Source organism: Puntigrus tetrazona, chromosome 12, assembly GCF_018831695.1.
Source record: "Puntigrus tetrazona isolate hp1 chromosome 12, ASM1883169v1, whole genome shotgun sequence".
Classification (NCBI taxonomy): domain Eukaryota; kingdom Metazoa; phylum Chordata; class Actinopteri; order Cypriniformes; family Cyprinidae; genus Puntigrus; species Puntigrus tetrazona.
In genome coordinates this window covers 7,547,644-7,571,502 of record NC_056710.1, presented here as the reverse complement: position 1 = coordinate 7,571,502, position 23,859 = coordinate 7,547,644, and the positions used below count along the sequence as shown (strand labels likewise).

The 23,859-nt window shown below is 35.3% G+C and overlaps 3 protein-coding genes across 6 annotated transcripts; 1 reads left to right on the top strand and 2 right to left on the bottom strand.

The window, feature by feature from the left end:
- Nucleotides 1-5,331: 5,331 nt before the first annotated feature.
- Nucleotides 5,332-16,490, bottom strand: kif20bb (kinesin family member 20Bb). 4 transcript variants are annotated; one of them, XM_043253009.1, is made up of 29 exons: nucleotides 16,410-16,490; nucleotides 16,084-16,196; nucleotides 15,909-15,998; nucleotides 15,620-15,739; nucleotides 15,376-15,514; nucleotides 14,868-15,052; nucleotides 14,721-14,778; nucleotides 14,422-14,619; nucleotides 14,145-14,256; nucleotides 13,988-14,059; nucleotides 13,765-13,914; nucleotides 13,472-13,634; nucleotides 13,120-13,380; nucleotides 12,900-13,036; nucleotides 12,614-12,725; nucleotides 12,119-12,323; nucleotides 11,982-12,043; nucleotides 11,745-11,864; nucleotides 10,091-11,148; nucleotides 9,774-9,912; nucleotides 9,571-9,693; nucleotides 9,421-9,481; nucleotides 9,190-9,312; nucleotides 8,216-8,319; nucleotides 6,927-7,121; nucleotides 6,464-6,526; nucleotides 6,217-6,355; nucleotides 5,968-6,104; nucleotides 5,332-5,559 (listed from the first exon to the last, which is right to left on the bottom strand). In XM_043253009.1, the coding sequence occupies exons 2-29, from the start codon at nucleotides 16,183-16,185 to the stop codon at nucleotides 5,440-5,442; spliced, it is 4,548 nt and encodes a 1,515-aa protein (XP_043108944.1). In that variant the 5' UTR covers nucleotides 16,186-16,196; nucleotides 16,410-16,490; the 3' UTR covers nucleotides 5,332-5,439. The 4 variants fall into 4 exon arrangements, with proteins under 4 accessions (XP_043108944.1, XP_043108946.1, XP_043108947.1 ...); XM_043253011.1 differs by having other exon boundaries at nucleotides 6,927-7,118; XM_043253012.1 differs by having other exon boundaries at nucleotides 13,129-13,380.
- A 160-nt stretch (nucleotides 16,491-16,650) lies between these two features.
- Nucleotides 16,651-19,371, top strand: rpp30 (ribonuclease P/MRP 30 subunit). The gene is made up of 11 exons (XM_043253178.1): nucleotides 16,651-16,869; nucleotides 17,263-17,318; nucleotides 17,398-17,454; nucleotides 17,523-17,588; nucleotides 17,674-17,742; nucleotides 17,869-17,958; nucleotides 18,153-18,269; nucleotides 18,351-18,380; nucleotides 18,470-18,507; nucleotides 18,599-18,678; nucleotides 18,882-19,371. Exons 1-11 carry the CDS (start codon nucleotides 16,788-16,790, stop codon nucleotides 18,992-18,994), a joined length of 798 nt encoding a protein of 265 aa, XP_043109113.1. The 5' UTR covers nucleotides 16,651-16,787; the 3' UTR covers nucleotides 18,995-19,371.
- On the bottom strand, nucleotides 19,009-22,499 carry ankrd1b (ankyrin repeat domain 1b (cardiac muscle)). Its single transcript, XM_043253176.1, has 9 exons — nucleotides 22,417-22,499; nucleotides 21,756-21,899; nucleotides 21,564-21,662; nucleotides 21,384-21,491; nucleotides 21,214-21,312; nucleotides 20,556-20,654; nucleotides 20,370-20,468; nucleotides 20,193-20,291; nucleotides 19,009-19,643 (listed from the first exon to the last, which is right to left on the bottom strand). Exons 1-9 carry the CDS (start codon nucleotides 22,495-22,497, stop codon nucleotides 19,557-19,559), a joined length of 915 nt encoding a protein of 304 aa, XP_043109111.1. The 5' UTR covers nucleotides 22,498-22,499; the 3' UTR covers nucleotides 19,009-19,556.
- Between the last annotated feature and the right edge of the window lie 1,360 nt (nucleotides 22,500-23,859).

The window sequence follows — 23,859 nt, the reverse complement described above, 5'->3', positions numbered from 1 at the left end:
AGAACTTTTCCTCTTGACTGGTTAAGTTGGTAAAGATGTTGATTCATTAGGTTTGCAGCTATTTTAAGCTCTTAGCTTTTGCCAGCTTCACAGCAGGACTAGATGCCATCCTGTGCTAATGTGGAGAGGCTGGCTGCCATTGCACTAATCTCACTCTCCAGTGAATCTGGAGACACAGCTACTCTATCACACATTACCATATTGAGATGATGAGTAAACATCTTTCATTTAATATAACTGTCATGACTCTAGTTACTGATATTAACATATGTGGTTAATTCTCTTTTTTTTACCATTCGAAATGGTAAGTAGACTCTTTATAAATAAAGCAAACACTTTTTAAAGAAACGTGCATGCATTGATTTAAAAGATAAAATACATACGTTCGAAATTTATGAAACACATTCAGAAATTCAAATAACTGCAAATGTGGTAGTTTTGCTTAAATATTGATGCCTAAGTGACAATTTCAGGATTTAGTCTTCATACTCTGACATGTAACTGAAAACACTGCATTTCACTCTGGCCAATAAGAAACGTGCATGGTGCACCCTTCTACTGACATACTGTTATTCACCAGGGCAGCATTTTCAAGGACCCTTCGTCAGGTAGCAAGGGGCCAAGGGTTTGTACAGAATGTCAGGTGTCAGGTTTATTGTCTAAATTGGAAATCCTCAGAGGATTTATTCACATCATGTTTTTCAATGAAGTCTGAGAGTGCCATAAATCCTAAAAAAAGGGTCATCTACAAGCCCTCTCCTATATTCAAACATGCATTACTTCAGTCAACGGGGGACAAAAAAAAAAAAAAATTAGCATTAAAATTCTGCTCGGCTTTGTTTGTTGAGGTTGTTTTGGTAAATAAGGAACCTTGTAACTCATTATAATTTATCCTTGCAGGTTGTCTGTGTTTATATATGTGAGAAGGATGATTGAAGCAAGAAGGTGTGGGGTGCCAGTCTGGAACACAGGGTGCAAAACTGCAATCAAATGACACAGTTGCCTTTGTCTTTTCAAGGTTACATCTTTTTTATGAATTCTTTCACATTAAGCCCCCTGATGAAACAGCGCATTTCGAATCAGGATCTTCTTGGTTGCAAAATATTTCTTTTAGTTTCAAGCAAGATTTAAATTCTATTTTAAACCTATCTTGACCGATGTTCGGGTCACCCAGTCCACTCTCGTTGTATTTTTACCTCTAAATGGGATGGGTCTCACCGTAAGAAGCACAGTCATGTACCACGATGCTCCAAAAATTATTCATAGATGCTTACGTAAGTCAATCTCTCAACTTGCCACGTTAATGCAGCAATCCATTTTTTAACACCACTTCACTCATTTATGTGTTCTGTGATTTGTAACAAGCTTTGCTTTATGAAAGGCTTTATTGCAGATTTGTAATTGATATTTCAAAATTAAGAGAAGAAAATAGGTTAATAGCAGTTTGCTGATTGTGCTGGGGCGAAATTAATGTGAAACTGTTTCTATTAAAATCAATTACCCTGAAGTGCTGAAAGACACATTTCAAAGAGCCATTGGTTGAACTGAAAACATAATGAAACTGGTTAAACATATTTTTTCTGGAATTAAAAAAAAAAGCCAGCCTCAGCTGTTTCGCAGAGATTATGTGCTGACATTGGAGGCTGCAACACTAAAACTAATTCTCAATAACGAAAACGTAATAATGTTCGTGCACAAGAACAGTGTGACATACGGCCACAGACAAATTTAATTTCGGCATTCCCTATTAGAACATATTCCGCATTAGGTTGTCTTATTGAATTGTGCCTGTTTGGTGGCATTCTTTGAAAAAAGCATGTTAGCTAACAAGAAAAAAGAGTGCCATATCAGCACACAGCTAAAGAAACTTAATGTAGGCCATAAAAAAGGATACACACACACATACACACACATATATAACATATATATATATAGTTTACAGAATAGGCCCATCATGCTTTAACAGTCTTCTTAAAATTCATAAATTCCAATCATGGTTTATAATATGTAGGTAAGGATAAAATGCATTATTGTGCTAAAACAAAAGCTTTTTCCATAGGTCTGAATCAGGGTAGATTTATAAGACATAGTTTGAGTCCCACTGTGCTCATCCATGCCCTTGTAAATCACAACAGTAAGGTCACCCTCACAATAATTGCACCATCTCTTATAAGTATCTGCAGCCACAAAACAAGCCACTGCTCATGATTCTACAAAGAAAAAGGATCATATTATATTAAAATATTAAATATTAAAACATTTGAAATAAACAAGAGACTTATATATACATATTTTTTAAGTACACACTCGAAGCCTGCAATCATATCAGACGAGGTAGAGTAAAATAAAATAAACATTCTCTGAATAATTATTCGCAATAAGATCTGTAACATCGATGCAGAACATAGATGCTGAAATAGACTTTAAGAAGCAGTCACATCAGTGAGATTTCTGGAAACATTCAAGAACAAAAATGCCCATTGTAAGATGGACAATTGTGTCCACGAACCACAGCTCACACAAGCAGCTTTCTAGCTTTTTTGGTTGACGCAAACAAAATTGTAGAAGCACATCTTCCGCCTTCATGAATACATGGATTATTGACATGATTGTGACAGAAATTGTTCTGAAAGTGATTATAGCGATATCGTTCTTCTATGTCATTATTGTTATAGTGGTGGTGTAAACTTCCCTATTCTCATACAATTAGAATATTAATTAAAATTTAATGGTTACAGTTATCATTCTTGGTGTGAATAGACCTTAAAGGAGTAGTTTACCCCAAAATTAAAATTACTCCATGATTTATACATCCTAGATGTATTAACTTTGTTCTTTCAGATTAATATAAAAAAAAAGTTGGGCCCATGGCTCTTCCAAGCTTTATAATAGCAGTGAATAGTAATCGAAATTTTTAAACTAAATCAATCATCATTTAAATGTGGGGGTGAAAAAAAGGCTAATGTACTTAAATAAAAAGAATCAATGTACTAGTAAGAATAATATCACAATAGGTCTTGCTTGTTTGGTACCGCACTTGCTTGAGCAAGAAGAGATAGCCTACTACTATAGGCATCCAATATGCCACTGCATTTAAAAAGCAGTTTGCCACAGGAATGATGAGTTGCTTGTTTTGCTGAAGGATCTTGCAGTAATTGATAAGTGGAGTTACTGGGCTGGTGCAGTGACCCTTCTGATAAGAGAGTAATGAAGCTCAGTATGGCACTCCTGAAAATGCTCAGAAGGCTGCTGGAAGGAGTACGGGATTTTCACTCTGAAACAAATGAAGCAGAAAATGAAAGCTGACATGCTTGCACCAATTTCAATATTTAATGCCACTTTTCATAAGTCACTTCGCCTGCTGCTGTCTCTAAAATCGAGCATCCTGACAGTGTTTACATTAGGGCACGCACATGAAAGCACTGCTAGTCCACTATACTGTTTACTCCTGTCAGATTTTTGGATGTAGATAAGCTTAAAGTCTGAATAAATGTTTTTCCCTAACATTCATCGGCCACAGACAATCAAACATATAACACAATACCCAGTGTTGCCTGAAATGACCGTCTTTGGCTGAAATCCCCTGAAATGCGCACCTACTTTATATCTAAATGAAATAAAATTAGGTCAGACTAGACTGAAATGAGCCAGCGGGCAACAAATTTATCCCTCAACCTTCAAATGACCATATTAACACACAACATCATGCAGCGTTGCCCCCTCTCTGTTTAGTGAGACAGAAAAAGAGTGGTCAAAAACATAAGCACATTCCCTTAACGGACCACTTGCTGTCTAGAGAGTGAGCTGATGAACTGCGATGACACAGTGAGGATGTCAATCAATTCATCACACTGTGGCAAGGGCATAGACCAAAGGAAAGCCTGACCAATTAAAATCCACTTCTTGTGTGATGGTGTTGAACTCAATATGACACCAGAGCATGGTAACGACATTTATAGACTAAAATTCATGTTGCATTTTAACTAAATTGAAGCTGGCATGAAATGTAATTCATCCGTCTGTTTTCTAAATGCATGTCACGCATCTTATTCCGAACTATTCAGCGGTTCATGTTATTGTAATAAGGTGACTGGAGACCATTTCAGTTCAATGGTCAAAGAAATCTCACTTTTTTTTCTTTTTTTGCATGTTTCTGTTTTTTAATCGTTGTGGGTTACATTTTCTATTATTGGCAATAAGCTATATTAAACTATAATGATGTTTGTGGATTAAACTAATTCTAAATGGCTTTAATACAACTCACACAAGTGTCACACTTTGAAAAATTGTAAACAGATTAAAAAAAAAAATATCGAATTAAATAGAAAACTAAAATATTTTTCATTTTCACATGGAGTAAATAAAACTTTCTATTATATGTTACTGCTTACTATAACAGTACTACTATAAATCTTGCGTTTTAGTCTAATTTTGAGCAAAAAGTCTGCAAATGTAATTGTTCCATGCATAATTTGTTATCTTAAATTGCTCATCTGGGTTGATGTATTGATAATAATGGTGCGCTATTCTCACCCAGGATACATTTTTCATAAAGAAGCAGCATGTGATCAAGTAATCAGTTTTACTTGTGAAAATAATCTCCGTATCACAAAAATCACCATTGCTGTGGTAAGCAGAAGGTTGTTTGTCAGACTTTTTGCAGGGTATACTGTTGTCATGCTATACCCGAGAAAATGGGAACATCTAAGAGAACATTTATTGAATGTTACAGAATACATTAAGGACAGCATACTTTAACAACCCAGTTCCACAAATGAACTTGCAAATGCAATCAACCATAGCTGCTACGTCAATGGCATGCAAACACGCTCGCATGAAAAGGTTTGTTTTCAATGTCACATTTCTTTGACCTCGTGAAGAGAGGAGTGTATTAGTGCAGGTGTGACCTGTGTTCGTGTAGAAAGCAGAGATCAAGAGGTGCAGGTAAAATGTATTACTTACTCTTCTCTGATGACAGCCACCCTCCATTTACTGACAGAGGAAATAAATGACTATAATACAACAAGTTGACCCCAAACATTCATCTGGAACATTCTCCTCATCCCCTTCACCTTGATTGTTTGGAACCGCTTTCCTCATTGGAGGCTTTTTTAAAGGATATGATGGGAAATTCAACATCAAGGGACAGTAACGCTTTGAGCATACTGAGCTCATATTTTTAAACATAAGAAATATAACCACAATGATATCTGCTTTTAAGATTTTTTTAATGAACGTCATTTTGTTTTGTCACATCTTGTCACAGGAAATCAAAAGCCTTTTTTTTTTTTAAATGGCTTTGAGTTACATTTATAAAATATGTACAAACATTTCCAGTGTTAATGAAACAAAATATGAAGACTTTCAGCATTCAGATTTTAAACAAAAATATATGACAAACTATTTATTTGGTGAAAACCCCCCAAAAACAAACTTAAATTATACTTGGCCATCAAAGTAAAACTTGGAACATCTCTTGGCAGTTCTTGTTCTGAGTTTTCTCTTGATTATGAGATGAGCGCTCTCTTTATCATCCCCATCATCACTGCCTCCAATGACCTGTAAAATGATTTAATGACACGCACAAATAATGTATCACAGATTTTACATTCAACATAGCTTTAGACCTTTAGATGTCAAACTTAAATATATAAATCAAATGTTATTTCATAAATATATATAAATGGATTTTTTCCCCAAAGAATGATGTTATCAGGGTAAAATTTGCATTTCAGTAAAGTATGAAACTGTCCAGCAAGTATTGTTTATGTATCATTTCTGTTTCTCAAACAGAAACCAATAAAAAATAATGACTTACTGCTTAATTTACTCTGTATTTTAAATTGGGATGGTCTTTTTGAGGCTCAAAAGTTTATAGCTGTCTCTAACAAATGATATGCTTTCGAATAATTTATTCAAACATGCTTATGATTCTCTCTCATGGGACACACAGGAAACACTACTTACAGGATGAGAGGGTATATCCAGTGGGGAGGAAACCTGAGTCTTGAAAAGCTTTCGTTTGGATTTCTTGGGTTTGTTGTTTTCTGATTGATTAGGCAGTTCAGGGGATTTAACATTCACCATGCTCATGATCTTTTTGGCTGAAAAGAGAATTAAAAGTTGGGTCATGCCGAGATACAAGATGAAACACTTTTGGCAGAGGGCTCCAATCGATGCCATTGACTGAGTGTAAAATTAAGAGGCAGCGCTGACCTTTGCTCCCAAAGAGAGTTGGAGAGCTCTGGATAAAGTCACCAATCTTCTGCAGGGCTCCGTCTTTTTTACCTTTCAGGCTGGCAGGAGAGTCTTTCTGCTTTAATTGACTCACCTTTTTCCCTTGCACTGCAGGAGTCTGGTAGGGTGCAAAAATACAGAATACAACTAGCTCAGTGTATTATCGAATAAACCTTACAGAGAAAGACGTGAGGCGTCACAGGTGTATTAATAGATAGAAAGTCACCTCAATAGGTTGCATGTTTTCCTTGTTCACCTTTAGCCGTCGGTTTTTTCGATTTTCTGAGTTCTAGAATAACAAACACATACTGTATAACACAAATAATATGACTGTGTTGCACTATATACATGATGACCAAGTTGTTAGCAAATATAATTATTATTTTTTTTTTTTATTCCTTTTTTTTTTTTTTTTTAATGTTTAACAATTTTTCAAGACAAAATAGAACGGAACTTTGAGTTTACTGCATCTAACTGTAACTTTAAAATGAATTGTTTATTTAAATCAATAGGTCTAATCAACTCATTACACTAAATCAAAATAAGTAAAAATGTGTATAAACTAAAGAAATTTCCATGACATTTTCAGATGTGAAAACAATTCACACAATTCTCTGACCATGGGTATCTGGATTATATTTAATTGATTAAAAACCACAACAAAATGTTTAAACATAGTGTCTGTATACCTCCATTTCTGGGGTCTTTCTTTTTCTGGCTGTTCGTCTGAGTTTTATCGTGTCAGACTCTGCTTCTCCGGGTTTCTTGACATTCATTCGGTCAGGTTTAAGTGGCGTAAAGCTGATTTCTGGGCCAGGTTTGGGAAAACACTCTTCTTTGAGACTCTTTGTGGACAGGATGTAGGAGTCATGTACTGCCACCTGCTTTAAAAGATAACCAATATATTATATATCCACAGTAACCAATTATCATACAGACCAGAGCTATTCCTTTCTACGTTTGCTCTTTTAACCCTTATGCAGTTTGAATTAATATATCTCTACTGACCTCTTGTGTTGGACTAAAAGACTCGCCTTTATTCTTCCTATTTGATATCTGTTTGAAACTGATGATTTTCTGGGAATCAGATTTATGTGAATATTTTTTTCTTTGTAATTTCACAGTGGCATCCTGTTTCTCAGCCAGCTGCTGCTTTAATATTTCCTGTAATCAGTATGAGGGAAGGTTTTTTTTTTTTTTTTTTTTTATGTATTAATATTATATTAGCACCATCATAAAATGATGCTACTGATGTAAAGCATTTTAAAATCTTTTAGTATCTTTTCATTCACAATGGTCTAATAATTCTACATCATAACTACTGATAGGTTGTTACACTGGTCAGGATGATCAATGAGGTAATATCATTTAGAAAATCTTTGGCTTTGTCTAATAACATTCATCAACTTGCCAAATAAAAAAAAAGATCATTCCACTTAGTGTCAGTTCCAAAATATAAAATCTGAGTAGTGCAAATTGAATTTTTTTTGGGCAAATACTATGTAAAATATATGTAATGAATTAATGATTGTAAAATGAATGAAGATGTTTGAACATTTGCACACTTCTGTGCAGTTAAATTAATGTTCTGCTGTATACCTGTTTTTTCTACTGTTGGCAGGTCACTTGGACCACAAAAATTATATTAACTCAGAAACCTGCTGCGTAAATAAATTACCACTGAGAGCTAAATCCTGCCCTCAAGCCTGTGAAAAAGAAAATAATGAGGCACGAAGAGAGAGATGGAAAGACTGTTCCTATTAACAGCTCCAGCTGCAGCCTGTTCTGTTGGTCACCCTCTAGTCGCCTTGCTACCTGAGCCACTTTCCCTACAGCTGCTACATCCAGCCCCCTTTCCTACTTATCATCTGCCTGTTCCTCATTAGGCAGATGAAACATCAAAAGAGATTATTTTCGAATGCTGGAAAAAAAAATGTTACAGAAAAGTTGAATTGATCAAAGAGTTGGAGGTTTTTACTTTTGTGTTTTCCACAGGTCTGCAAGCTCTCCGTTTTTCCTGCTGAGGTTCATCAGAGACACCAACACTTGGTTTCTGATACATCTCCTGGAGTTTTGTAAGATCTGAGAAGAACAGAGATGTCTGAGGTTAGTTTCAGTTATTGGTAAACTAAACAGTGTTACCTAGCAGCTTCACCATGGTTTTTCACCATGATTTTTGGTAGAGAACACCAATACCAGTGAAATTTTAGTCTTCAGTATCACGTAACACTTTATATATGCTGATTTGGTGTTCAGGGAACATTTCTTACTATAAATAATGACAAATGTGATGCAATTGAGGACATAAAATTATTGTACTTTTTATCTTTGATGTAAAGAAAGTAAAAAAAACAACAACAAAAAAATCAACAGCATTTATCTGAAAAGTAAAACTTTTGTAACATTATAAATGTATTTATTGTAACATTTGGTCACTTTTGGTCAATTTCATGCATCCTTGCAAAAATGAAGCATTACTTTCATCCAAATAAATGACAAAATTTTGAAAACAGTAGTGTGTGTGTGTGTATATATATATATATATATATATAAATAATGAACTTAATGCAAACAAAGAAATTAATAAAAATGTTTTAGTTTTTTCTTTTCTTTGTTAATACTCCAGCAACTTTAAAAATAAAAATTACAAAAATAAATTGAATGTGTTCATATAAATGAATATATGTTGTAATACATAATAAAACAATTAACATTTAATAGGAATAAAAAGTAGTTAGTCATTTAATTAATATTAACACATTATATTAATATAACTAATAAATAAATACGGCTGATACTGAAAAAAGCATATGGCATATATTTATTCCTGTATCTACTTGGTATTGAAATAAGTTCACGTTTTAAATTCCCTTAACTGCATCTTGCTGACTTCTCACAGAATACTGTCTAGCAGAGTTTTATACAAATTACAATTAAAATAGACTCAGCCACCTTCAGTTATGGATTCAATCTCATTTAGTCTGGCCTCCAGCAATTCCTCCTCATCTGTCTGTGTGCAGTCTTTATTTAAGCTCACACACGTCTTCTCAATCAGCTTCTGCTCTGCCAAAAGATCTGCAAACAAAATCAATCTTGCTGTGGGCAAAAACGTAATCCGATTTTTCTAACAACAATTGGTACTGCAGAAAAAAAAAGGTTTAAATGAAAAGAGATATGGGTTACCCTGACAGGTTGTTTGGAAAGGCGGAATATTTTCTTCCTCTATCACAAGGTTAGACTTCACCTGTGAATGAAAAGATGTGGAATAATCCAGCATTTAAGACCTGATAACATCAGAAACTCAACAAAGCTGAGAGAAACAGCAGCACTCACGGTCTGCGGTGGCTCAATAGATTGATCGGCACAGCTCAAACTGTGTCCAGCCTGATCCTTCATCTCATTTGCTTCACATAGCTGCTGCTGAAACATTTTCTTTTCTTCACTTAAGATCAGAATCTGCAGGAATAAAACATCATTATTATAAAAAACATATACATTTAAAATCACTTTTACCAAAAGCAAGTGATTTTTCAAACCTGTTTCTCTAACTGTTCTTTCTGCACTGTGGCTTCAGATAACTGATCTCTGACATCAGACCGCTCTCTCTCCACCTGCCGCAAATCACAACTCATGGTCTCGATTTTATTAAGTCCATCGTTGACAAGTTCTCTCAACCTATAAAAAGACCAAAAGATCAATCAGACCAGCTGATGTTCATCAAATAATTTTTCTCAGTTCCACGCTTAAGCAACTATAAATAAATAGTCAAAAAGAATGAGCAGCGAAATCTAGTGCATCCAAAAAAAGACACTGACTTCAAATGAGAACATTTGGATGAGAAATGAGAACTTACTTTAAAATCTCTTGGGCTTTAATATCTAGTTTTGCGTCTTTATGAGCCAGATCTTTCTCCATCGCAGTTATTCTCCTCTTGGCCTCATCTCTTGCCTTAGAGATCTCATTCTCTGCTATCGTTTTCACTACGTTCATAACTTCCTCATCCTGGTTCAGTTTGCTCAGCAATTGAATGAGTTTTTCCTGCAGAGTTTTCCAGCAATCATCTCTGGAGTCTTGCTCTTGTTCTTCAATTCTCCCCTGCTGATGTTTCAAAGAAGTCAGTTCTTCCAGGAGCTCAGACTTGCTTTTTATTTGGGCCACAATAAACTTTTGAGCTTCATAACTGCACAGTAGGCTCTGGTACTCTTGTGCCTGGGCATCACGCTCGTATTTAAACTTACTGCAGAGCTCCTCCAGCTGGCACAAATTTGCTCTATTCTGGCAGACCTCCTGCTCCAGGTCATTGATCTGTCGGCTCTTCTCATGAAATAACTCCACCATCTTCTCACATTCAGCCTCCTTTTTGTCATGTGAGAGCTTACAGTCACTGAGTTCCTGACGCAAATTATCTGCCTCTGTCATGAAGGATTCAATACTTTTGGACTGAGTGCAAGCCTCTGCTTGATGTTCTTTAATCAAAGCTTTGGCTGCATCAAGTTCTTTTGAAAGCTCACTGGCAATATCTGTCTGAGTGTTCAGATCTATCTGCAGAGTTTTGAGCTTTGAGCTCATTTCATTGACTGCCTGCTGAAGTTCATTTAGCTCATTGGCAAGAGTCTTGTTTTCATTTGTGACTTTGTTGACCTCTGCTCTCTCCATCACCAAGGTGGCTTCATGTGCACGAGTAAGCTCTGCCAATCTATCAGAGAGGTCAAAAACTTTTTTGTCAAGTGAACAACGCTCAAGTTTAATTTCATTCAGCTGCTCCTCTTTCATTTTCAGTTCTTGCAAAAGCTGTTGAGTTTCCTGACTTGACATTTCCTCTCCTTTAGGTTCACCATCATCTTTCAGCATACACTTACAGTTGTTTCTGAAATTTAGCATTTCTTCTTTGATATTATTGATTAATGCCCTCTGTACATTGGGAAAGAAAAAAAAAAACAAGCCATTACAGTCCAAACGTACTAAATATGTGTACCATTACCATTTATTTTTCCTAGAACACATGAGTTCAAGAATTAAAAAAAAATTTCAGTGATTAACAAATAAATTTGTAACTTTTTCAGAGAAACAATTTCACCAAGACACTAAAATAAGCCTTCTATGACCTACTATTTTGATGCACTGGTCACTATAAACTGTAGCTGGTTATAAAGAGTTGTGGCAAGATACTTAAATTTATCTTTTATTTTCAGAGAAAAAAAAAAGTAATTGTACATCATACTTGTAGACCAGACATTATTCCATAAGTAAAACCCTAAGTAAACTGAAATCCGTCAACATGCACTACCATTCAAATGTCTGGGGTCAGTATACAATTTTACTTTCGAATGAAATAATTTGTATTTTGTATTCATCAAGGATGCATGAATGATTTCTGAAGTATCAAGTGCTCCTAAAATGTGATATAATGGCTGCTGAAAAATCACAGGAGTAAAATACAATTTATAATACAATAAAATAGACAGCATATGAAACTACTTTTGAACAGTAGTGTATTTTAAACTTACATCTTTAGTAGTTGCCTCCATGTTTTGGTCTAAAGCAGTCTGTAATTTAGAGATCATGTCATCTTTCTCCTGGCAGATTGACATAAGTTCCTGACATCTTAGTTTCTGGTTTTCATAATTCTAAAAGAGACAAACAAACAAACAAACCAACATCAACACAGCAGAATCCAGGTAGTCCATGTAAACAATCTACTGACAATATCCTTAGATGTTTAAAAGAAAACTAGTTCAAATTACTCTATTTGCTTGGAGAAGCTGGTCATTTGATTCCTGTGTTTGAAAACACATTGATTCCAACTCTGAAATGAGAAAATATAATTAAACTTATGTCAGAAAACACCAAGCTTTCACCCCTTCATAGCAACTGAACATACCTTTAGTTTTAAGACTGAGTTGTTGTTGGATTTTGAGAAGCTCCTCTCTCATCTCCTCCAGCTGTGTGCTCAGATGACTAATTGTTCTGGGTGATTCAGGGACATTTGTCAAGCAATTCTGTACTGCCTCTGCATCTCCTTTTATCTTAGCTAAATCAGCTCGCATTGCCTCGATCATGCTGTCTAAAAGCTCAATCTTAGCCTCCTAGATGTGGAGAAGAAAATGGCATTTCGAAGTAAAATGTGCGCCATGGTAGAATATATGATAGAATTTGCAATTTTTTCCCTTGTACCCATAAAATGCATCAAGATTTATATAGATTTAGAGTCATTTATATAGATCTAGTCATAAAATCCCAATAAATCCAATGAAGCTAAAATTTTGTAAATTAATCAACCTTTTTTTTTTTTTAAAGACAGCTGAAACAACAGCGGACATAGATGCCATTTGATTTTGCCCTCTTTTTATTATTAGAGGAAGCCCTCTGCAATTACCTTTGCAGCATCGGCCATGTCATCAATAGTTTTGTTGACAAGATTCTTCAGTATCTCAAGCCTCCTTTCCGCTCGTTCCTCAATAATTTCTTTATCTCTTTGAAGACGTTCACTGAAACATTAAAAAAATGACTTATTTTCAATAAATATAAGAGAAAATCATAAAAATGAATTAAACTGTACTGTTATTGTGTCACTAAAAAGATTAAAAGCATCACAATTTAGGTCTGCACAAAAACTCTGTGCTGAACACAATTTGAAGGAATGAATGTATTGCTTGATATACTTGTAGTCTTTTTCCATGTTAGAAAACAGCTCCATAAACTCTGCAGTGACTTCCTCACGGATTTGAGATTCCATAGTTAATTTTTCAGCCTCTTCTTTGGACAGCTTCTCTTGGAGCTCTTCAATTTTCAACTGAAGCTGTGTTAAAGCACATAGCATATCTAGAATAACACTGAAAGTACCAAACACAATTACTGATACTGGAAAACCACCTTGAATACCTCACACACCTCTTGACTTCCTGTAGCCTCTAGGACAGTGTTGTCCTCCATGCTCTCACTGTCACTCTCTTCATTGTCATCCTCACTCATTTCTTCATCATCTTCATCCTCCGGCAAATCCTCTAGGCTTGTTTCCCAGCCCATGAGAGAGGTTCTCCTTGTCCAATCCTTCTTGTCAGCATTATTGATTATCATGGACACATCTCTGGCAGATCTCTTGAGTGCAAAGCTAGGAGCTGGTTTTGGGTTATGGACCACCACCTATAAGAGTAAAAGGTAAAACAACAAAATTAATAAATAGCATGAGTAAAAATACCTGATAATTCAACCTCAAATTAAGGTTTCTGCTAACCTTCTGGGCCACTGCTGAGAACTTAAGGACATTCAGGGTTTCATCATATACCGAGGCACACTGGTTTATATTGATAATCATGCAGGCTTTTCCACGGCCACAGAAAAAACCCTGCAAATAATGCGTGAGTTTGCTCTCTCTGAAGGGGATATGCTGATGAAACCTGCGCAAAAATATTAATATTAATTTTGTTCTAACTCCCAATTTCTCCCAGAGAACTTCAAAGGACTAATGAAACACAAGTCAAATGCCTCTAATGCAGCCTGCAAATAAGAAAGTGGACATTTTCTCACTTGGTTTGCGTTTGGTTGAGCCTCAGAGCATTGATGCATTTCCCAAGCGTTAACAGGGAAGTGTTGATGTTTCCAGCTTCTTTTAAGCGTTCTCCTCGGTTCTGAGTCTTTGCACATCGCTCAGATCCAGCCAAATCGCATAATGACAGCCTTTAAAAATAAGTTAACTAGTGAATAAATGAATGACTCTATGTTAAAGCATGTTAGTACTGAGGTCACCTACTCGCTTATTGTCTGAACTCGAGGAACACCCACATCTTCAATACGCAAGATCCGAATGGAAAATATACTGTGGCTATAGAGGAAATGTTATATAATTTAAAAACATAATAAAATTGTCTAGTTAAATATTAACACTACAGTGATTTAAAATCAAGCACCTTCTGCTCGAGACATTGTTGAGCTTGGTAGATGAAAAACTTTGATTTTTTCTTGCAATTTTCACAATTTTTATAGCTTCTTCTGCACTGTTAACTTGAACCCATTTTAAATCTGCAGGCAGGAAAAATATTCAGACAAAATGTAAAATAATCAAAGTATGTATTTATTATAAAATATATATGCTTTTTGTATGAGATGTATAAGTTTTTTTTTAATATTGCAATGTAAACATTTATTAAATAATTATTATTTTCAAGCCAGAAAACAGTTGGTTACCTTTGACAAAAGCATTGCCTTTAACATCTTGGGCTAGCCGCAAAACATTTCTTTTGTGAGAGCCATTAGAAACAACATCAAGCAGATCATGAATGTTTTCATTGTAGATTTCACAAAAGGAGACCCACACAGAGAATTTATCATAAGAAGTCTCATCCAAACAGACACTGTCCCTATTTGTATAACTAGAGGTTGAGCCTGGGGTAAAAAAAAAAAAAAATGCATGTGTTGCAAGTGTTTATGCTCATAAATTATTTCAAGCGCAAAGTAAAGTAAATAAAACATTTAATAATACTTACTTTCAAATGATGAACAGCTGGAGCTGGACATGCTAGAGAGGTTTTTCTGTGGGTCAGTCTGATAAACACAAATAAGCACCAGATGTATTAGTAATTTACTCTGTCCAAAAAAAAAGAAAAAAGAGAATATATATAAAAACCATTTACATCTTTAAATCGGCGAAGAAGATTTCTCTTATTTGTAGCTTCCTCATCCTGCTGCTCTTTGGTGAGTCTTATAAAGTCAACACATCTGTGAGGCTTGATGTTATTTTGAGAATAATGTCTGCCTTCTATGCTGTTAAAGATCACATTTAATGACCTAGGCAGAATTCCACCATCAGAATCAGGGCCTACAACATAAAATAGACAGCTATACATACATACAGTGCAATATATAATTAAGTGGAAGTGAAGTGACATGTGGCCAGTTTTGTTATGGCACCTGAGGAGCAGATGGGGTTGGTGAAGGTGCCTCAGGGACTCACCTCGTCGTGTTATTGAAAGTGGAGGAGAGTGCTTGTTATACACTCCCCCACCTCCAATCCCTGCCTGACATGAGACTCAAACCCGCAATCTTTGGGTTTCAAGTCCATCACTCTAACCAGTAGGCCAAAACTGCCCCAAAACAGGCATCTCACACAAAATACAAAAAAACCTCTTATAAAATTATTACCAAAAAAAGTGAATGTCTTTCCAGCATTAGTAACTCCATAAGTAAAGATCAAGGAATTCCCTCCATCCAAGACTTCTTTCACAAGGCCTTTGGTTGTGCCATCAAATATCTCTCTTTGTGTTGTTTCTGGACCGAATACCTAAAACATAAATCTTATATTACAGCAGAAAAAAAATTGATAACATCTCTGAAGCCTGTTTACAATAAATGACAATGACAGAGATGACTGTGGCTGTCCTCATACCTGTGAGAACTGAAATCGTTGTGCAAGCTGTGAACCGAATCTCTCACTTTGTCTGGCACTCAGAGATGCTCTAGGTGCCTTCAGAACCACAGTATCTGGAGGCTCAATTGAAATGTACTCCTGTTTGTAGAGATTAACAAATTGCATTAAGCACATTAGAAATTTAGTTCACTTTTCATACTCATATTTTAAACCAATATCCACAAAAGGTGAACACATATGTTCTATGAGAAAATTTCTCTAAAATTGTATAAACCTGTATTGAATATGTACTAATGTTTTCTGGCACCTGTGATTCTCTTTCCGTTCTCTCTGCAGCAGTGAATGGTCGGACACGGAGATAGACCTGCAGATGCTCTTTTTCCAGCAATACTGAGTCCTGTTAAAAACAGAAATATGATACATGAAAAACTACTTTACAGCCTAAATTCAAAATAGGAAGTATGTTTCATAATAATAAATACCCTTGATAGTTTAGAAAACTCGACGAAAAGATCTTTCCTGAGGTCCTCAGCCGTTACAGAGCCAACTCTCCCAGGGTTATGATGTATACACGATTCCATCATCTTGACCAAACCTATGTTTGACAATAAACTAAAAATAGTATTCTATGATAACATTTAAGTTGCTACAAACAAAAGTGAAACAAAAATGACGCATCGACAGTTGAATGTATTAAATGAGTTACTGTCTGAGTTTTTTTCCAATTCAATAAAATAACCATTTTAAACAAAGTGGAAACATGCAAAAGTATTAACTGTGTCTTTTCATTCTCGCTAATTTCACTTACTTTTGCTTTATTGTTAAGTATACAGTTGCATCCCGTTTACATCGACAATACGCTTCTTTCCTGCCGTCGCGGTTCTCTCTGTTCAAATTGGACCAATCGGAGACTTCGCTAAGACCTAGCGTTGTCCTGAAAGCGGAAGTAAAATGTGTTGTAGTTCTCGTTGACTGACACGATAAGCGAAACCTACCCAAAAAAGTCATATGCGAACTACATGACCCATAAAACACATTTTACTCACGTGATTCATGCTTCTGGTACACGCTTTAATGTGGAATGTGTTTGCGCATGTGGGTCTCAGTACATTCGTTGAACTGGTTTAGATCTATGTAATAAAAAGTAAGCTCGATATAGATTTGCGTTTGTGAAAATAGTGAAAAAATGTCTATGTTTATGGATCTAAACATCATCAGCAGTAATGATAAAAACAGACTCAAAAGCATCATAGAGACAGCAGCTCACCGTAAGTAGCAGCAATGGTAATTATATTCGCTAAAATTACGGTTAACACCAGTTGATTAACTATCTGCTTTAGTAATTATTAATAAGATGTTCATTAATAATGCGTTTTGATTGTGAAGGCCTAAGCCAGACATTGCCAAAAAAGTGAACATTATGGGAAAGCAGCAGTTCTGTTTTGGCTGGGTTTTCTAACTGGTACGTCGACGATGGTAATTAGCTGGTTGTTAGTTTGTGTGAGCTAGGAAACTATTTTGCACTTGCAACAAAACAACTACCAGTCCAGTTGGTCATACCAGGTCAACTTGTCAATGAACATCTTAGCCCAACAAATGCATATATCTGATGTACTATAAAGAAACAATTCAGTTATAAACTTTCACGTTTTATTTTTCAGTTGGCTACTCAACAGTCGCAATCAACTACGTGGTTCAACCACAACAGAAGAAACAGGTATGAAATAAAGTAGTTAGACTAACTGGTACACTTTAAGAGTTCATTTGATAATGCTCTTTTTTTTCTTGTATTACAGGAAATCCCTAAGCCACAGAGTGTGTCAGACATATTTGATAAATTTCCTATAGTACAGGTAAATTACTTTAGCATCTTTCTAGAGCATACTTACCTATGATTCATACTGTGTGCTTTTTTTAATAGGGCAAATCTTCTCCCATCAAAGTACTGAATCGATTGACCATCATAGTCTCTGATGCATCCCATTTTGTAAGTTGCAATAAGCTCTAAGCTCTAAGAAACTTGCTAACATTTTGTTTATATAGTTAACTTTGTATGTGTTCTTTTTTTTCAGAGACCAACTATTGAATACAAAAGCTTCGACCTCTTGGCAGTGTACCCAAAGACAGAGAAACTCTTTCATGTAAGGGAAAATGTAATACTGAATCAGTATAGAAAAAAAAAATCAGATTAGTATTATTTATTTTCTTTATATTTCTAAAGAAAACCAATCAACAGATTTCTGTATATTTTCCTTTTCCTGTGTCAGGCAGCCTGCATGATGTTTGATGTGGACATTATCTGCATTGCGGTAGCTGAAAAACAGCCTTTCCATTTTAAAAGGGCTCCAATTAATGGGGTGAGTTGTTGTATTATACCTACTATACCAACCAGCGTACCAGCAGGTGATTTTAAAGGTCCACCGAAGTGCGTTAAAACATGCAGCATTGTTCTATATGTTGATGTAATGTCAACAGAGAAAGGAAGATCTGTTTCTGATCTGTTTATCTGTTTAAAGATGTATCATCACTGTTATATTGTTGGTCACTTTAGGCTGTTGAAAGGGGCGTTTTCTTTGAGACATGTTATGCGGCAGCCATCAGAGACTCCACTATGAGGAGATACACCATTGCCAATGCCATCAGCCTAATGGAAGCCTGTAATGGAAAAGTATGTTGTGCCTTTTTATACACAAACCCCATTAAAATGTCTTAAGCTAGATCTGAAGATACATTTATTTTTTCCTCACAGAATGTCATCGTGTCCAGTGGAGCAGAAAAGGTAAAATGTGTCTTATAACTGATATATTCTTTTAGTGTTACTGTATTGTGTAGTCAGTATGACATTGTAACGTTTGTTCTTTTCCTTAGCCGCTTGAGTTGAGGGGCCCCTATGACATTGCCAATTTGTATCCTTTTTTTAAATTTGAGTATAAATAAATCATATCAATATATCATGTGGCAACGTATCAGTGTTATGTTCCTTCATTGAGATTTCAGAGGGCTTGTGTTTAGCCTGTCAGAGGGAGATGCCAAAGCTGCTGTTTCTACTAACTGTCGATCTGTCTTGCTTCATGGAGGTAAAAAACTGGAAAGAGCTCAGCTATTTCTCAATTCTCCAGTACAGACCTAATTCTGTGCCACGTAGTCTTGTGTGTTGTTGGATTGCTAGTTGTCTTGCCGAGTATGCATTTATACTTATGGACATTTCAGTGTGTGTTTTTGATATTAGTTGTGAATTATGTGAATGTTCATTGGTCATTTTCATGATTCCTTATAACAGAGACGAGAGCCACTGCATCTGGTGTTGTTTACACCATGAAGAAACCAAAAACTCCCCAGAAGCAAGAAGAAGAGTCTCCGATATCTAAAAAGGCCAAAATTGAATTGGCATAGCCAGTATTGATGTGTATTCTTTTTTTTTTTCTTTTTTTTTTTAAAATAGAATTATTATTTCTTTTCTATTTCTTTTTCCTCAAAATCTGGCAAAAGATGATGCAGATATTTTAAAAATGACATTTATATCAAGCTTTATAATTGCAAACTAAATTTACAGATAACTTAAACGAGTACAAAATAGTTCTTCACATTATGCATTCTGTCATAATTTACCATTTAGAATATCAAAATCGTCTATCATTCATGCTTAGACTTAGAATCTGAATCTGAATTTTTTCAGGCAATGCATTTCCATGTGAAGAGGAAGCTTTATGTTCTATTAAGTTTCTCTTTCCTTTCTGCCTTATCTGAGCTTTAATAAAAAGTTAAAGTACTACGTTGCTTCCAACTCTTGTGAAACTCGCATACCTTTTCGTTTTGAAAAAGGCAATGTCATGCAGGGCTCGATAGAATACAGCACCTTCCTTCGATATCAGATTATAATATGCAGGCAATTTAAAAATGCAGGTTTTTGAGTGTGTCGTGCCCAAAGCACAACTTCTGTGGTCAAGTGTTGCATTTACTTTCCTCCATCATTAAAGTTGTCAAAGATAGTTTTAGCTCCATTTTGCCACTCGCAAACAATGTCCATTGGTGACTTTCCCTCCTGAAGATGACAAAGCAACAGTAACCAAGCAATATTGATCCTAAACCTTTACAAAAACATCTTGGCTATTAAAAATAACATTAGAGAGCCGCTTTCACAATAGCAAAAGTAATAAGCTTCCGTAAGTACCAGAAGATGGCACTGTGCGCAACTTAAAGAAATAGTTCACCCAAAAATTTTAATGATCACCGTTTACTCACCCTCAAGTAGTTCCAAACCTGTATGCCAAAATGTATTTGTTACGCCGAACACAAAGAAAGATAATTTAAAGAAAGTATGTAGAAAGTTTGTCTTTGAAAAATATATGGAAGTCAATGGTGACCCAAAACAGCCTGGTTACATTTGTTTCTTTAAAATATCTTCCTTTGTGTTCGACGGAACAAAAAAATGTATACAGGTTTGAAACCACTCAAGGGTGAGCAAACGATGACAGATTTTACATTTAAGTAAGCATATTAATGAGATTTAATATATATCTGATGGCATCATAATACACGAGCAGCAAGATAAAGGTAGGTAGGCTAAGCATTCCATTTAAAAAATACTTACACAGTTCTTGAGTTTTAAATCACCTCCGTGCAACAGAAGAAGTTGGATGAGCTTAAAGCGATTCAGTCGGACCGCATCATGTAGTGGTGTGTCACCCTCCTGATGCAGAATGACAATAAAATGACCATTAAAGTGTTCATTCATTTTACTTAATGACTGTGTTACCAAATTTCTTACTATGTCTTTTGCATTGATGTCTGCACCACAGTGTATGAGATGTTCAGCACATTCGTGGTGTCCTGTCCTGACCGCTACATGAAGGGGGGTGCTGCGAAGCTGAGAAAGTCAAGCGTAACCCAAAGAGACGATATGTCAAATCACACCAGCTATAGCATTCACAGATTTGGTGTCAACAGCTTTTACCTTGTCTCTGGAATCCAGTTTTGCCCCGTGATTAAGTAGCACTTCTAGCACAGGCAAACTGCCACCACGAGAAGCCCAGTGAACTTCAGTTGCTTGAAGCTGAATAAATGCAAGAATAAGACATATTGCAGAGAAACGAACACTGCTCATTAAAAAAAATTAAATTAAACTAAAATTAACACACTATATTCTTCCAATAAAAACTAAACAGTTCAGGTTGACCTTTTTATTTAATTTTATCCCTTTTGTTAAAATATAAACAAAAAATTGTGGTGCAACCTCAATGTAATACCTTCACGAAATGTCAAGACCAATAAGGTACAGCATTTATATCTATGAAATAATTCATAGTATTTGTTAAAACACTTTTACACTTTCATTTTTTTAAGCTTTATGTAAAATAATGTGAATTAAAGATCAAGGATAATGTTACAACATTATGCATGATGGTTACACCAGTTGTCTTTTTTTTTTTTTTTTTGAAAATGCTATAAAAGAGTATTTCTGTATTAGAAATTGGCACATTAATTTTATGTTTTCTATGTTTTGGTCTTGTTACACTCTTCCCCAAGTATTAATATGTGTTTGTACTCATAGAAAAAACTAAATTTACATTTTTAGCATAAATATATTTAAGGATTATGTAAACATTCAGTACCTTGTCCTTATTTTCAATTGAAGCACCAGCTTCCAGCAGGGTTTGCACAATCTCCACGTTTCCTTGTGAGCAAGCTCTGTGCAAAGCTGTTCGGTTGAACTAGTTAAATACATAAATACTTTAGATTTAAGTGCTGTAACTTTTATTCAATATGTCTGGTAAACACTCACATTATCACAGGCGTTTGGATCTGCACCTCTCGCGAGGTAACTTTTGATCATTGGCAATTTATTGTCCAGCGCTGCCTTTAGAAAGTCATCCTCATCGACAAAATCATTCTGTGAGACAATGAGATGATTAATTGAGAGGTCGAAATCTCATAAATAATGTTTGCTTTGATTCACGCTTACCACTATGTCTTGTTTAGGCTGTGTTTTGCAGACTGGTGTACTTGTTTTAATCTTCTGACTTTCTATAATCACCTGGAGGTCGTTAGTGCTGCTGTCAGTCTGCAAAACATTCAGAATTAAGAAAGAAAATGCATTTCTAATAACATGCTTTATGAGGTATATAAATGAATGCTTAAGAAACCTTTATCTTACGTTAAAACCATTTAAAATGACTTCACCGTCACACTGAAGGTTATAGGTTTTCAAATGATGTTCAACAGAGCTTTCGCATTCTTCAGAAGGATGCTGTAACACAGTGTTATCCTGCTCTTTGTTTTCACTTTTGATGTCTGTATCCTAAAATCACACAAAATTAGAACACATATATATTTGTAGACATAAACCACTCAAAGGGATAGAATATAAAATCATATTTATCTAATTTAACTCATTCCAAACCTGATTTTCTTTTGTGGTACAAATTCATTGAAGATATTTGCCAAAATATCTTTTGTGTTCCAACTTTCAGGACTTTCAGGTTTGGAACAACATGAGATTTTATCCCTTTTAAAACAGTAGTGTCCCTTTTAAAACGGCAAAAGTTTTGTCTCTTTTCAAATTTAATTGAGCCATTGAAGTTTGAGAAAAATAATTCTTGTTTCAAAGAATACTAAAAATTAGTATTATCAGTTTTAAAGATAACAGTATCTAAAAGATGCACAAAATAAACTGAAGTCTTGAACCAAATGCATCAAATGAAACTATTCATAATGCATAATAGGAATTAATAAAACTGCTTTTTAAATAGAAATTTAGACATTTAGAGAACATTTAGGAGACATTTAGACATTAAAGACATTTAGAAAGCCCTTACCAGCTCCTCATCCTGTAGGATTCCCATGACTTTCCTTGAAAAAATTCCTTGTGCCAAAATTAAGGCATTCAAGCAAAGCATCACTTATATATATGTGGTAGCGACAGTCATTCTCCTGATGTTCAAGCTGACTCCTCCCACCTCTAAGATTTCCAACGTCACTGTGATGTCAGATGCATTTCGAAGGGGGCTGAAGGTTAACATTTTTTTTTTCAGAAGTCAGATTCCTTTGGGAGCATTTGAAGGAATGAAAATGAAACCTGGGGGAACTTGATGTGCCGCCATAGAGCCCCCTGTCTACCCAAGAGTGACTTACAGCTAACCACAAAGCTCAAAACACCAGAACACCACTCCACATCAAAAACAAAGATGATAGGAAATGTTTAGATGTGATATGGACACTTATAACATCGTAATCAGCTTTGACTGTCTCATATATTAAGGAAGTTGTCTTCGTTTATGAAGCTATTTTCTTCTTAGGTTTCATCACTTATATTACTTCTGTTATGAGAGCAGGTAAAATTGTCACACCCTGTGACTATTTTTAATTGAGCTGCCCATGAATCACAGTAATGAGTCATGGGTGGTTGTCTTGAATGGCAGCTGCTGTTTTACTAGTTTTCCACATGACCAGGGCCTATAAAACTATGAAAAGATGTAGTAAAGATGTGAAGAATTTATCTATTAAAATTAATATTGGTGGCATTGTATCATGTCTAATTGAGTGTTATTTTCAAAGCTTTCTTAAGCACTGTGGGAGGCTACATAGCATCTTTTAACAAGCAGAACGCGACACTGGTATTAGACAGAGAGATATTTCCCACCATAATATCTTTGTGTTTGCAGCATTAGCACCAAAGATGAGTCTAACATAACATGTTAACATGTCAAATTAATTTGCATAGGAATTCTTCTGATTAGATCTGTATTATGTAATATCTTGTTGATGTATTTAGACCATAGGTCAGTATAGGATATTTGATACATGAATCTTCCATGTTGTGGTTTTATCCGTTCTCTTAAGACTGTTACGAAAATGCTTGTAAAAGACGATCTGTAACTAAACACATTGCCTGAATGTCTATCAACCATTTCTGGAGCTTGAACCGCCTCTACCTGCACTTTTTAGACCTCAGGTCTGACAGTTACATGCAATGCTGTAAACTTTTTTTTAAAGAGACCACTTTTCTATGGCTCAAAAAAAGTGTAATCAGCATTTGAAATTGAAATGCAAACCTAATTTTAAACCCGACATTTTTTACAGTGTTGAGTGTGCCTCTAATCTGAAGGTTTGACCACATGTTCATGCTTTGAGTTTCAGTCAGGTGGTACTGTGACTGATTTATTTACTAAATGGCACATGTGTGTTGAACTTGTCACCACGCAGCTCTGGTACAGCATACCGTTAGCAAATTAATATGCAATATGAAATATTAACCTTGT